The 14418-nt window shown below is 40.3% G+C and overlaps 1 protein-coding gene across 1 annotated transcript in view; it reads right to left on the bottom strand.

Moving 5' to 3' along the window:
- Positions 1–14418, bottom strand: part of TRAPPC8 (trafficking protein particle complex 8) — a 112711-nt gene that overhangs the window by 89383 nt on the left and 8910 nt on the right. Inside the window, 1 exon segment of the mRNA XM_023207741.3 lies at positions 10893–11087. Within this exon segment, the coding sequence (XP_023063509.1) occupies positions 10893–11087 (195 nt within the window).

Here is a 14418-nt window from a genome sequence, read left to right as displayed (position 1 = left end):
GAAGTGCTCTTCCAGATATATTAAGTGAGAAAAGCAACAGCAGAAAAGTATGTATTTTTGTGCAAGAAAAAGAAAATATGAAGAACCATACCTATATTTGCTTATAGTTTCAAAGAGAAGTAATAGAATACATCTACTACATTTAATTATCTATACAAGAGAGAAGAGAAAGAAGAGAGATAAGAAAGGAGAGAGATCTACCAAGTTGTGTGAATAAAAGATCTTTAGACCAAGCGCAGTGGCTCACGCCTGCAATCCCAACACTTTGGGAGGCTGAGGCGGGCCAATTACCTGAGGTGGGGAGTTTGAGACCAGCCTGACCAACATGGAGAAACCCTGTCTCTACAAAAAATACAAAACAATCTGAGTGGGTGGGGTGATGCATGCCTGTAATCCCAGCTACTCGGGAGGCTGAGGCAAGAGAGTCGCTTGAACTCGGGAGATGGAGGTGGAAGTGAGCAGAGATTGCACCACTGCACTACTCTAGCCTGGATGACAGAGCGAGACTCCGTCTCAAAAGAAAAAAAAAAAAAGGTATCTTTGAGATTTGATTCAGTCAGAAAAGCCTCTAATCCACATTGTCAGCCTTGGAGCCTTCTGCAATGTATAATGTAGCTTTCTCATCTCACCTTCTGGAAAAGGGAATGTGATTAAATATTTCATTTATTACTCTTTGATTTTCTTGTATCTGGGTTCTACTCTCAGGATGAAATTATCCAATTACTTATATATTTAGAGGAAGAAATGAACGGGAAATTCAAAATGTTTATGGTGCTTTCTTATTGCCTGAAAATTGAATAAAATCAAATTTAACAGTTGTTCCCTCTAATAACGCAAAAGATCTTTTGAAAACTATATTGCATGAGTGCTTCTGCCTCTTTAAGACAAAAGAAGAATGAAACCCAAAACTGTCATTTTTTTTTAAAGTTCATCATAAAAGTACTAAAAGAGTTAACTGTAATTAGATTTTTATTGTGTTTTAAATAGGTCTACGTGTTTGAGGGAAAAAAAAGAAGGGACATGAATAGAGGACAAGCCTCCTCTCTATCTTGCTTTATATAGTTTTGATTTTGAAACTATGTGAATGTACACATAATGAAAAATAAATTAAAAAGCAAAATACATACACATACAGACATACTCTTAAATTGAAATAATAACTTTCTAAATATTAGTAGTAACTGGTAGCTTGTGGCTGGGTATAGTGGCTCACACCTATAATCCCAGCACTTTGGGAGGCTGAGGTGGAAGGATCACTGGAGCCCAGGAGTCAGAGACCAGCCTGGGTAAACATAGTAAACCCCAACTCTACAAAAAGTACAGAAATTACTCGGGAGTGGGACATGAGGTTGTAGTGCTGGCTACTCCAGAGGCTAAGGTGGGAAGATAGCTTGAACCCAGGAGGTCAAAACTGCAGTGAGCTGAGATGGCGCCACTGCACTCCAGCTTGGCCGACAGAGCGAAACCTTGGCTCAAAACGAACAAAGAAGAAAAAATTTTCTTGCACTTATCTTGGGATAAAAATCACTATTTTCCTCATACCCCTTTCCATCTCTACATGTTTGTCTGGAATTGAAATAGCAACCATGTTTTCCTACTAAAGTTTTCTGGCTGAGGGCCGGGCGCGGTGGCTCAAGCCTGTAATCCCAGCACTTTGGGAGGCCGAGGCGGGCGGATCACGAGGTCAGGAGATCGAGACCATCCTGGCTAACATGGTGAAACCCCGTCTCTACTAAAAAAAAAAATACAGAAAACTAGCCGGGCGAGGTGGCGGGCGCCTGTAGTCCCAGCTACTCGGGAGGCTGAGGCAGGAGAATGGCGTAAACCCGGGAGGCGGAGCTTGCAGTGAGCTGAGATCCGGCCACTGAACTCCCAGCCCGGGCGACAGAGGGAGACTCCGTCTCAAATTAAAAAAAAAGAAAAAAAAAAAAAAGTTTTCTGGCCATGTTCCAGTGGCTCACGCCTATAATCCCAGCACTTTGGGAGGCCGAGGCAGGCAGATCACTTGAGCCCAGGAGTTCAAGACCAGCCTGGGCAACATGAGAAAACCTCATCTCTACAAAAAATGCAAAATTAACCAGGCATGGTCACCCATACCTGTAGTCCCTGCTACTCAGGAGGCTGAAGTAGGAGGATCACTTGAGCCCAGGAGGCAGAGGTTGCAGTAAGCCAAGATGGAGCCACTGCACTCCAGTCTGGGTGACACAATGAGACCCTGCCTCAAAAAAAAAAAAAAAAAAAAAAAAAAACCCATGCAGAGTGTACTGTTTTGGTAAGGAAAGGTAATATGGTCTTCCTTCCTTTTAAAATAAGATCCAGCCCAAAATATACCATTCAAAGACAATGCTTGGATTTAATAGATAAACATGTAAGAGTAAACAGGATAATGGATGATAAAATAGATAAAAGTTGAAAAAGCATCATTAGACCTTCCTCATTTTAGAAAAATTAGACATGTCAATTGGGATAAATACAAAATAGTACCTAAGTGAGAAAAAAAAGACAATAGATACGAAGTAGGCGAGAAAAATCTAGAAAACTGAGACCATCACAAGAAATCCCTGTACATAACAAAGACTTTCAACTCCAGCAATGTGTCTTTCCAATTACTGTACCAAGGAACAGTAGCTTTCAATGACCGATCTGAAGAAAACACGGCACTGTTAAGCTTATGAGGTAAATATCTAACATCTATTTCTTTAACAGAATGAATGAAAAGTATGCTGACTCACATTAATGGTGAAAATTAGAAGCATACATCTGAATATGTAAGAATTAATACCTTATTAAAATGGATAAAACCACTTTTCTATGATCTCCAAAGAGTATTATTCTGTTATAATGAAATTTTACTAAAATTAACTTAGTACTTCATCATATCTCATTCTCAGTCTTCATGGCCAACACAAAAATAAACCTGAAAGGAGGTCCCTTACAGTAAAAGGGAAAGAAGCTAAAAAAAAAAAACTGTTCTTTTGGTGTGTAGTTTATCCTACTTGAGCCCAGGAGTTGGAGACCAGCCTGGGTAACATAGTGAGACCTCGCCTCTAGTTTTAAAAATAATAAGGCCAGCTGTGGTAGCTCATGCCTGTAATCTCAGCACTTTGGGAGGCCGAGGTGGGTGGATCACCTGAGGTCAGGAGTTCAAGACAAGCCTGGCCAACATGGCAAAATCCCAACTCTATTAAAAAGTACAAAAATTAGCTGGGTGTGGTGGCTCATGCCTGTAATCCCAGCACTTTAGGAGACTGAGATGGGTGGATCACCTGATGTCAGGAGTTCGAGACCAGCCTGGCCAACATGGTGAAACTTCATCTCTACTAAAAATACAAAAAATTAGCCGGGCGTGGCGGCAGGTACCTATAATCCCAGCTACTCGGAGGCTGAGGCAGGAGAATTGCTTGAACCCGGGAGATGGAGGTTGCAGTGAGCCGATTTGGGATTTGATTCAGTCAGAAAAGCCTCTAATCCACATTGTCAGCCTTGGAGCCTTCTGCAATGTATAATGTAGCTTTCTCATCTCACCTTCTGGAAAAGGGAATGTGATTAAATATTTCATTTATTACTCTTTGATTTTCTTGTATCTGGGTTGCACTCCAGCCTGGGCATTAAGAGCAAGACTCTGTCTCAAAAAATATATATATAAAAATTAGCTGGGTGTCGTGGTGAGCGCCTGTAATCCCAGCTATTTGGGAGGCTAAGGCAGGGAGAACTACTTGAACCAGGAGGCAGAGGTTGCAGTGAGCCAAGATCGCGCCAGTGCACTCCAGCCTGGGCAAGAGAACAAGACTCCGTCCCTCCCCACGAAAAAAAAAAAAAAATGGCCGGGAGTGGTGGCTCACACCTGTAATCCCAGCACTTTGGGAGGCCAAGGCAGGTGGATCACTTGAATCCAGAAGTTCAAGACCAGCCTGGCCAACATCGTGAAACCCTGTTCTCTACTGAAAATACAAATAATAATAATTTTTTTGTTTTTTAATCTGCCTGAAGCAGGAGAACCCGGGACGTGGAGGCTGCAGTGAGCCAAGAACGCACTCCAGACTGGGCAACAAGGGGGAAACTCAGTCTCAAAAAAAAATCTGCCTGAAGAGTTAAGCTACAGTAATTGCCTCCACCTGCTTTTAAATGCAAATAGCAATCAATCCTCCCATATGAGGAGATGCTGGCAGGGACCTGAGAATGCAAGTAATACAATTAGATAAAACAATCTCCCACAACCAAATCATAACTACACTGTTCCTATAAATGATCTGCCAAACCACTTCAATAGAAAAAAAAGGCCCAGGACACAGATAGCCAGAGAGCAGATTTGAGAATCCTTCTCTGGATAAACTAAATGGCCTCAAAGAAAAAAAACTATAAGCCATAAAAATTGGGCAACCCTTAAACCTATTCTTAGCCTTACCACCCAATAAAGAAGTCTACTAACTGGTAAGTTTTCTTATACTCAGTCAGGGTTTTAATGTCTCAATTTGAAATAGAAAATAATGCATGGTTTTACCAAACATTTGAGGTAAGTGTCCAAAATGAAAAAATCAAAACAAATAAAAATAATATGAATTTTAAAAAGGCACAGGATAGAAGAAAACTTAAAAACAAACAGCCAACAACAATTTGTTACTATCTTCAGAGTTAAGATACTATAACATAAAACCTGAATAGGATGGCATAATAAAGGAAAATCTAGAGAAGAAAACAGCTCCAAAAAAAACACAAAAAGACATCAAACATTAAAACTTCAATAGAAGGGTCAGAAGACAAAGTCAAGGATATTCATACCCAGAAAAATAAAACAAAAAGACAGAGACAGACAATTTGAGAAAAAAAGGTAAGAACATTAGAGGACCAACTCAGGAAGTTCTACATCCAACCAACAGCAGTTTCAGAAAGAACAGAGAAAACAATAGGGGAGAAATTTAAGAAAAACAAGACAGTTTCTAAGGACTAAAAAGTGCATGACCAGACTGTCAAAAGAAGCTGTCCAGTAAAATAAGTGAAAAAGGAGTTATAACCCCCAACATGAAATTTCAAAATAGCAGGGATAAAGACCTTCAAAAACTTCTAAAAGCTGGAGGGTTGGCGGTAATACATATAATGGCTTCTAGCTTTTTTAAGAGCAATGCTTGAAGCTAAAAGAAAGTGGATCAATTCTGAGGAAAATGATTTATAACATGTACACAGTCAAACCATCGATCAACTATATAAAATAAGAAAACTTTCCAACATTCATTCCTCAAAAATTTTATTTTCCAAGCACCCGTTCTCAGGAAGCTACTAGAGATGTCCTTCACCATATTAAGGAAATACACAAAAAATATATATAAATGAAGTACTACAGAGAAGTGAAGGGAAGGAAATCCTCAGGATGACAGCTGTGGAGTGGGCCTTGGACAGCAACCAGTCCAACATAAAATTGAACACCATTTCCCAAATTTTATTTCATCATATTCTCTGTGTTTTAGAGCTTTTTCCTAATCAATCCTTTCCCCTGACCAAAGTATTTTTCTAAATAACACCACAATTGTATCATGTATCTATATATGCATGGAGACCCTTTGAAGAGCCACAAACCATTATAATAGCTAAGACTTTTTTGTCCCCTGAGGACCAATTTTTACCACATAGGATTCCTTAATGAAAATGTATGTAGTAACAAGAGAGATTTCTTGAAGGAGCTCCTGATAAATGGGTTATTTGACAAATTAATCTCACAAGTAGAAAATCCAATTGAAGAAGTCTGAGAGACTAGCAACAGACACAAAGAACTGAGCAAGATGTTTTGTATTTTTTTGTGTGTGTGGTGTTTTTTTTGGAGACTGAGTTTCGCTCTTGTTGTCAAAGCTGGAGTGCAATGGCGCGATCTCGGCTTACTGCAACCTCCACCTCCTGGGTTCCACCACGCCCAGCTAATTTTTTTGTATTTTTTAGTAGAAACAGGATTTCTCCATTTTAGCCAGGCTGGTCTCGAACTCCTGACCTCAGGTGATCCACCTACCTCGGCCTCCCAAAGTGCTGGGATTACAGGTGTGAGCCACCGCACCTGGCAGCAAGATGTTTTGAAAAAGACAATTACTAACTCCTGAAAACACAAAATACTGTATTAGAAAGCCCAATAACTGGCTAAGCAGTGAAGAAGTGAACGATATTTAGTCATATTATTAGCAGTGAATATTAACCAAAAACTATGAGATGGAAGGAAAAGGATGGGGAGTAATTAAGCCAAATCCTTATCAGTGATAATGAGAAGCCAATAAATAAAATTTATTTAAATCTAAAACTTATTACGCCATAGACAGCCATATAAAAATATTACTTAGAAGCACATCATCAATACCCAAGGAAAAGACTACAGAAATTGGTGGGGCAAGGTACAGATCACTGCTGTTTTTTCCTTTAAGTCTTTTTATCATTATGCCTATGAACACATATCATTTTGATAAATTTATTTTTCTTTTGGGGCAGGGTCTTCCTCTGTCACCCAGGTTGGAGTGCAGTCGCAAAATCACTGTTTTTGCACCCCTGACCTCCCAGTCTCAAGTGATCTTCCTACCTCAGCCTCCTGAGTGGCTGGGACTACAGGTATACACCACCACACCCAGCTAATTTTTTTTTTTTTTTTTTTTTTTTTGAGACAGAGTCTCACTCTGTTGCCCAGCCTGGAGTGCAGTAATGTGATCTCGGCTGATTGCAACCTCTGCCTCCCAGGTTCAAGCGATTCTCCTGCCTCAGCCTTCCAAGTAGCTGGAACCACAGGCGCCCACTGCTGGCTAATTTTTATATTTTTAGTAGAGACAGGGTTTCACTGTGTTGGCCCGGCTGGTCTTGATCTCCTGACCTCAAGTGATCCACCCGTCTCAGCCTTCCAAAGTGCTGGGATTATAGGCGTGAGCCACCATGCCTAGCCACCAGCTAATTTTTTTAAAAAATTTTTGTCCAGATGGGGTCTCAATATGTTGTCCAGGCTGGTCTTGAACTCCTGGCCTAAAGTGATCCTCCCACCTCAGCTTTCCAAAGTGCTGGGATTACAGGCCTGAGCGACTGTGCCTGGCCTTGACAAATTTTTTAAAAGTAACAGGAATATGGGCTTTGAAGGTTAGCAAAATATTTGCAGTAGGAAAAAGATACTTTTGGCCAGGCGCAGTGGCTCACACCTGTAATCCCAGCACTTTGGGAGGCTGAGGGAGGCAGATCACCTGAGGTCAGGAGTTCGAGACCAGCTTCAACATGGAGAAACCTCGTCTCTACTAAAAATACAAAATTAGCTGGGCGTGGTGGTGCATGCCTGTAATCCCAGTTACTCCAGAGGCTGAGGCAGGAGAATAGCTTGAACCTGGGAGGTGGAGGTTGCGGTGAGCTGAGATCACGCCATTGCACTCTAGCATGGGCAACAAGAGCGAAACTCTGTCCCAAAAAAAAAAAAAAAAAGAAAAGAAAAAGATACTTTTGGTCAGCACCTGAGCTCATTCCTGTCATCTCAGCACTTTGAGAGGTGGGAGGATTGCTTGAGGCCAGGAGTTTGAGACCAGCCTAGGCAACATAGCGAATGAGTGGACCCGGTCACTCATGCCTGTAATCCCAGCACTCTGGGAGGCTGAAGCAGGCAGATCACTTGAGGTCAGGAGTTTTAGACCAACATGGCCAATATGGCGAAACCCCTTCTCTTTAAAAACACAAAAATTAGGCAGGTGTGGTAGTGCACACCTGTAGTCCCAGAAACTCAGGAGGCTGAGGCAGAAGAATCGTGTGAACCCAGGAGGAAGAGATTGCAGTGAGCCAAGATCATGCCACTACACTCCAGCCGGGGCAATAGAGTGAGACTCTGACTCAGAAAATAAAATAAAATTAAATTAAAATTAAATTAAATTAAAAATACATAGGCCAGGCACAGTGGCTCACAGCTGTAATTCCAGCACTTTGGGAGGCCAAGGTAGGAGGATCGCTTGAGGCCAGTAGTTCAAGACCAGCCTGCTAATAAACACAGCGAGACCTTGTCCCTACAAAAAAAAAAAAAAAAAACTTAATTAGCCAAGCATAGTACACGTAACCTATAGTCCCAGCTACTCAGGAGGCTGAGATGGGATGACCCCTTGAGCTCAAGAGTTCAAGGTTACAGTGGGCTATGATCATACCACTGCACACCAGCCATAGACAGGGTGACAGAGTAAGACTCTGTCTCTTAAAAACAAGAACAAATAAATAAATAAAAGAAATATAAGAGAAAAACATACTTCTGTTTTTTAAATATGATAGGTAATCCCTCTCTGTGCCCCTTCAGCACTTTTGGCATACCAGATACGCCACAGCTCTATTACAATGTATTGTGATATTAATATATGATAAATTAGACCATACTATGATTACTGATTAACATGTTTGTCTCCCTACCAGATTATAAACTTTAAAGCATGTCTTGTTCAACTCTGTATCTCAATACAAAGCATACAGGAGAAATCAATAAATATTTCTTGCAAGGCTAACAAAATTGTTAAGATCCTGCAAAACAGAATCACATATAAAGGTCTAGGGTAGGCCTTAAGAAAGAATCCAGCCAGGCCAGGAGTGGTGGCTCATGCCTGTAATCCCAGCACTTCAGGAGGCTTAGGCAAGCGGATCACTTGAGATCAGGAGTTTGAAACCAGCCTGACCAACATGGTAAAACCCCATCACCTCTAAAAATACAAAAAATTAGCCAGGCGTGGTGGTGGGCACCTGCAATCCCAGCTACTTGGGAGGCTGAGGCAGGAGAATCGCTTGAATCCGGGAGGTGGAGGTTTCAGTGAGACGAGATCACGCCACCATACTCCAGCCTGGGCGATAGAGTGAGACGCTGTCTCAAAAAAAGAAAAAAAAGAATCCAGCCAAACTCCCGTTTTCAGAGATGGAAACAGAGTCTCAGAAACACTAAGTGACTTGGCTGGGCATGGTGGTTCATGCCTATAATCCCAACACTTTGAGAGGCCAGGGTGAGAGGATCATTTGAACATAGTGAGACTCTGTTTCTACAAAAAAAACTTAAAATTAGCCAAGCATGGTGGTGTGCAGCTGTAGTCCTAGTTACTTGGGAGGCGCAGGTGAAAAGATTGCATAAGTCCAGGAGTTCAAGGCTGCAATGAACAATGATTACACCACTATACTCCAGCCTGTGTGAGAGACAGACTTTGTCTCTTTTAAAAAAAAATGTTAGCCTGGCATGGTTGGTAGGCTGAGGTGAGAGGATCACCTGAGCCCAGGGAGGTCGAGGCTACAGCAAACTGTGATGATACCACTGCACTCCAGCCTGGGCAACAGAGTGAGACCCTGTCTCAAAAAATACTAACAAGAAAAAGAAAAAGAAACACTAAGTGACTTATTCAAGTTATCTAACTAACTAATGACTATGGTATATAAAAACTTGGACACTCTGGCATTGGATTCATTGCCCTTTACACTACAACACTGATGAGAGAAAAATAACAGTTCAAATTCCATTCTTTTTTCCAAGAAATACCCAGATTTTTGCTTCATATTGAAAACGTATGCTAGGAACTGTCCAACTATGTACTATATCCTGAAATTCAGATTTTTTGATTGGTAAAGATAACCATAATATTCTCAACTTAAAATTATCAAGTTGACTTATCTTGCTGGAATTAAAATTAAAGGCAAAGAAAGAAGAAAAAAATACAGAACATTTAACAAAATAATTCTACAAATATTTTTAACTATACAAGGGAAAACAACTAACTTGGGGACTTAAAATATGTCCATTTCAAATTCTGTGCATATATTTAGGAAAAATTTTTTTTTTTTTTTTTTTAAAGCAGAGTCTCACTCTATTGCCCAGGCTGGAGAGCCATGGTGCCATCTTGGCTCACTGCGACCTCTGCCTCCTGGGTTCCAGCGATTCTCCTGCCTTGGCCTCCCGAGTAGCTGAGATTACAGGCACCTACCACCACACCCAGCTGATTTTTGTATTTTTAGTAGAGACAGGGTTTCACTATGTTGGCCAGGCTGGTCTCGAACTCCTGACCTCAAGTGATCCGCCTGCCTTGGCCTCCCAAAGTGCTGGATTACAGGCATAAGCCACCACGTCTGACTGCTTAGGAAAATCTTTAAATATGAAATTAGGAAGTATTAAAGTATTAGATTATAAATTATCCTGGCCTAAAAAGATTATTTTATTAGACTGCTGAAATATGCTAATTTGATGATGTACTTTGAGTATTTTCCCTCTAAAGTATCTACCCCATGTCAATTAATTAAGACTTTATAATATTGGAAAACAGTTAAACCAAATACTACTAACTCACTTCACATATTAATATATAATTTCAGGCTGGGAACAGTGGCTCACACCTGTAATCCCAGCACTTGGGAAGCTAAGCAGGAGGATCACTTGAGGTCAGCAGTTCAAGACCAGCCTGGGGAACATAATGAGACCCCCCCCATCTCTATAAAAAAAACAAAATACATATGTATATATATACGATTTTACCTACCAATCTTGTTACGAAAACATTTACCATTCAAGTTAAAGACGTACTCACAAAACATTACATATTTATACATATTTTATAAACATTTCCTCCACTTAACACCAAGATAAAAAATACAATAAACTTAATGCTCTTATTTAATTATAGTATTACTTATGTCACAGAAGAATTTTTTTAATTTACTGTTAGTTCTTTCATTCAACAAATATATATTATGCATATGTTCTAGATACTACTTTAGGTTCTGGAATAAAATAAATAGGCAAAGTTCCTAGGACTGTTTTCAACATTGTGTTCTCAGCCTCTAGCACTTACTAAGCTCTTAAATATATGTTGATGATCTCCCAAGTCACAGAATCGCTTTTTCTAACAAAAGGAAATTTCACTCAAAAAATAACAATAAACTTTGTTACATACCACTGATGTTAAGGTCATAATCTCCTGCTGTAATCACATTAGCTACTAATCCTTCTGCAGGTTGACTGCCAGAAACAACATCATTCAAAAGCTTCCGGATGGCTCCAGGCTGAGGTGGCTGGGTGACAATGTTGCTTACTGCTATCTTCAAATTTTTAATTACGTGAAGTTGATTATTAGGATCTCTCATATGAACTTTAAAGAAAAAAAAAAAACACTTTAAATTAATTCTATACAATGCATAATAACCCAAAATTGGGCAATGGTTTACAAACAAAAAGCATATACAAAGCAGAAGCCAGGAATTTCAAGTGGAACATTCTTCCAGAAATATAAATGGTTGACAACATTCCCTCATATACCAAAAGGGCTAGCTAGACAGTTTATTAACCGCAGGATTCCTTCCCCTCTCGCTACTGCTCAGCTTTCCTACTGTAGGTCCTTTCCTTTCCTACTATGTTTGGAGTTGCCAGAAACCAACCACTTTCCAGATCACTTCTCTAATTCTCACCTCACACTAAAGCTGGTCCAAGGCAGCATAAGGCCTGTGGTATTAACACTAAAAGCAGTAAAAGGAAAAAGAAAGGGGAGTTAAATGTTGCACTTGGGTTTCCTTCTGCTTTCCCTAGTCGGCCTGCATTCTTAGCCTCTTCTTCACTCTCATAAAGATCAATGCCCATTCCAGTGCACGATGCCATGGTGGAGGCTGTGCATGTGCAGGGGCAAGAGATATGGAGAAACTCTCTGTACTTTCAGCTCAAATTTGCCATTCATCTAAAACTGTTAAAAAATAGAGTCTACTTAAAAAAAACTCTGGCCAGGCGTGGTGGCTCATGCCTATAATCACCAGCACTTTGAGAGGCCGAGACAGATAGCTTGAAGTCAGGAGTTGGAGATCAGCCTAGCCAACATGACAAAACCCTGTCTCTACTAAAAATACAAAAAATTAGCTGGGTATGGTGGTGGTAGCCTGTAATCCCAGCTACTCAGGAGGCTGAGGCAGGAGAATTGCTTGAACCCGGGAGGCGGAGGTTGCAGTGAGCCGAGATTGCACCACTGCACTGTAGCTTGGGTGACAGAGACTCGGTCTCAAAAACAAAAAATGTCCAGATCCTTTTTACCACCCTAATACTTCCTGTCTCCACCGTGCTATAGTCCTTGCTTCAGCCTATACAATTTATAACCAGTAAGTAGTTCAGAGCTTGAGGACAAGGAACAGGTTCTGAGGCACAGCAAGAAGACAGCATCGTCCACAGAACCAGAACAAAATGTGAGCATATTTTTTCACATAATCAGACAAAATGTTCCACAGTAGCATTAAAAGCAGTCCATTACAGGGCTGGGCACAGGGGCTCACATCTGTAATCCCAGCACTTTGGGAGGTCGAGGTGGATGGATCACCTGAGGTCAGGAGTTCGAGACCAGCCCAGCCAACACAGTGAAACCTCATCTCTACTAAAAATACAAAAATTAGCCAGGCATGGTGGCGGGTGCCTGTAATCGCAGCTACTGGGGAGACTGAGACAGGAGAATCACTTGAACGAGGAGGTTGCAGTGAGCTAATATAAAAATTATAGATGCGGTGGATTGTATGAGGAAATATTTGGTGGCAGCTTCTGTGGAACGAGGACTTGCTTTTTTAATTAGGATGGGAGTAAATGCCAGTATGTTTATTTCTAGGCCAAGATTGCACCACTGCATTCCAGCCTAGGCGACAGAGTGAGACGACGTCTCAAAAAAAAAAAAAAAGTAATCCATTATAACAATTGAGCACCCAGCTTTTGGAGTTGGACCTTAATTTAAATCCCAACCCATTACTTATCAACTGGGTTACCCTGAACAACTTAACCCTTCTGTGCTTCAAATTCCTCATCTGCACATGTGATTACTATCTACTTCACAGGATCATTTTAGGGATTTGGGTGAGCTATTGTTAGACAGTAATTGTAAAGCACTGAGCACCATACTCAACAATATGTAATGGAGGCTGTATAGCAGCAGCAGCAGATACATCACCCATTCAACTGCATCACGGGTCATCATATACAAATAAGAGGCAACTTTGGGTAAGTGGTCTGGGTACCTACAAATAAAGAATGACACTTTCTTCTCAATGGAAAATGCCTTATACCAAAATCGAGGCCTGCCTATATTTTAAATAAAGTTATATCCATACAGACTTTTCTAAATTTCCTATGTGTTCTATTGATTTCTAACATTTTTTACTTAAAAAAAAAAAAAAGACTCAAAAACATTTTAAAAATACTGCATGTGGTACAAATGTGTATTTATATTGTAAATATAAATATATATACAAAAAATATACAAGCAGCCGGGCACGGTGGCTCACTGTTGTAATCCCAGCACTTTGGCAGGCTGAGGCGGGCAGATCACTTGAGGTCAGGAGTTCGAGACCAGCCTGGCCAACATGGTGACACCCTGTCTCTACTAAAAATACAGAATTAGCCGGGCATAGTGGCGTGTGCCTGTAATCCCAGCTACTCTGGAGGCTGAGGTAGGAGAATCGCTTGAACCCAGGAGGCAGGAGTTGCAGTGAGCAGAGACCAGGCCATTGCACTCCAGCCTGAGCAAAAAGAGCAAAACTCTGTATCAAAAAAAAATGAAATAATAAAATAAAGTTGCTTCATAATTGTCAAATAACATAAGTAGCCATATGTATATTAAACTTCGCTTTAACTACCTTTTGGTATTCATAAGTGTTAACACAGGAAAAAACTTTTAATTAGAAAAAAAGTGTTAACACAAAAGGATATTCTAGTTTTGCCCTATATTCAAGGTGGGTTTATCAGTTACTATGTAATTCTGTGTAACCAACAGAAGACAGAAAAAACAATGGTATTTCACTTCTGAGATAAGTTTCAAAAGCCTACGGCTTCCATCTTGGGTTCTCTCTTAATTATTTGTTTTGGGAGAAGCCAACTGCCACACTATGGGAATATTCAGGGAGCTTATAACTGAGTGAGAAAACTGAGATTTCAGGCTAATAGCCAGTGAGAAACTGAGGCTTGCCAACAACCATGCTAGTGAGCTTGGAAAAAGAACCTCCAGCCTCAGATGACTGTAGCCCCTGCTGACAGCTCTACTGCAATCTCATGAGAGAGACCCTGAACTGGAGCCACCCAGCTAAGCCACTCCCAGATTCCAGAGGAAGTGAGAAATAATAAATGCTTTTGACTTAAGGTACACATTTTTTGGGTAATTTGTTACACAACAGATAAGTTACACTGGGATATCAGAAAACCAATCTAATGAAGCAAGAGCAAAGAATGATTTAAGAGAAATGTGAAATGCTCTTAAGTCACACTGAATTTATTTATCATATAACATCTCAATTTCAAAATGAAATTCAGCTCTACTGTTACATTTTTAAGTTCTTAAATATTGTATTTTGAAGTCATACTTCCCAGAATTTTCCATGGAATACTGGTGCCTTAAGAAAAGTAAAGAATGTTTCTGAATGATTCTATGTTCAAATAAATTTGAGAAATAGTGGATTAAGTCTTTA

This window comes from Piliocolobus tephrosceles, chromosome 18, assembly GCF_002776525.5.
Source record: "Piliocolobus tephrosceles isolate RC106 chromosome 18, ASM277652v3, whole genome shotgun sequence".
NCBI classification, from domain to species: domain Eukaryota; kingdom Metazoa; phylum Chordata; class Mammalia; order Primates; family Cercopithecidae; genus Piliocolobus; species Piliocolobus tephrosceles.
This window is presented reverse-complemented; position numbering and strand designations above follow the sequence as displayed.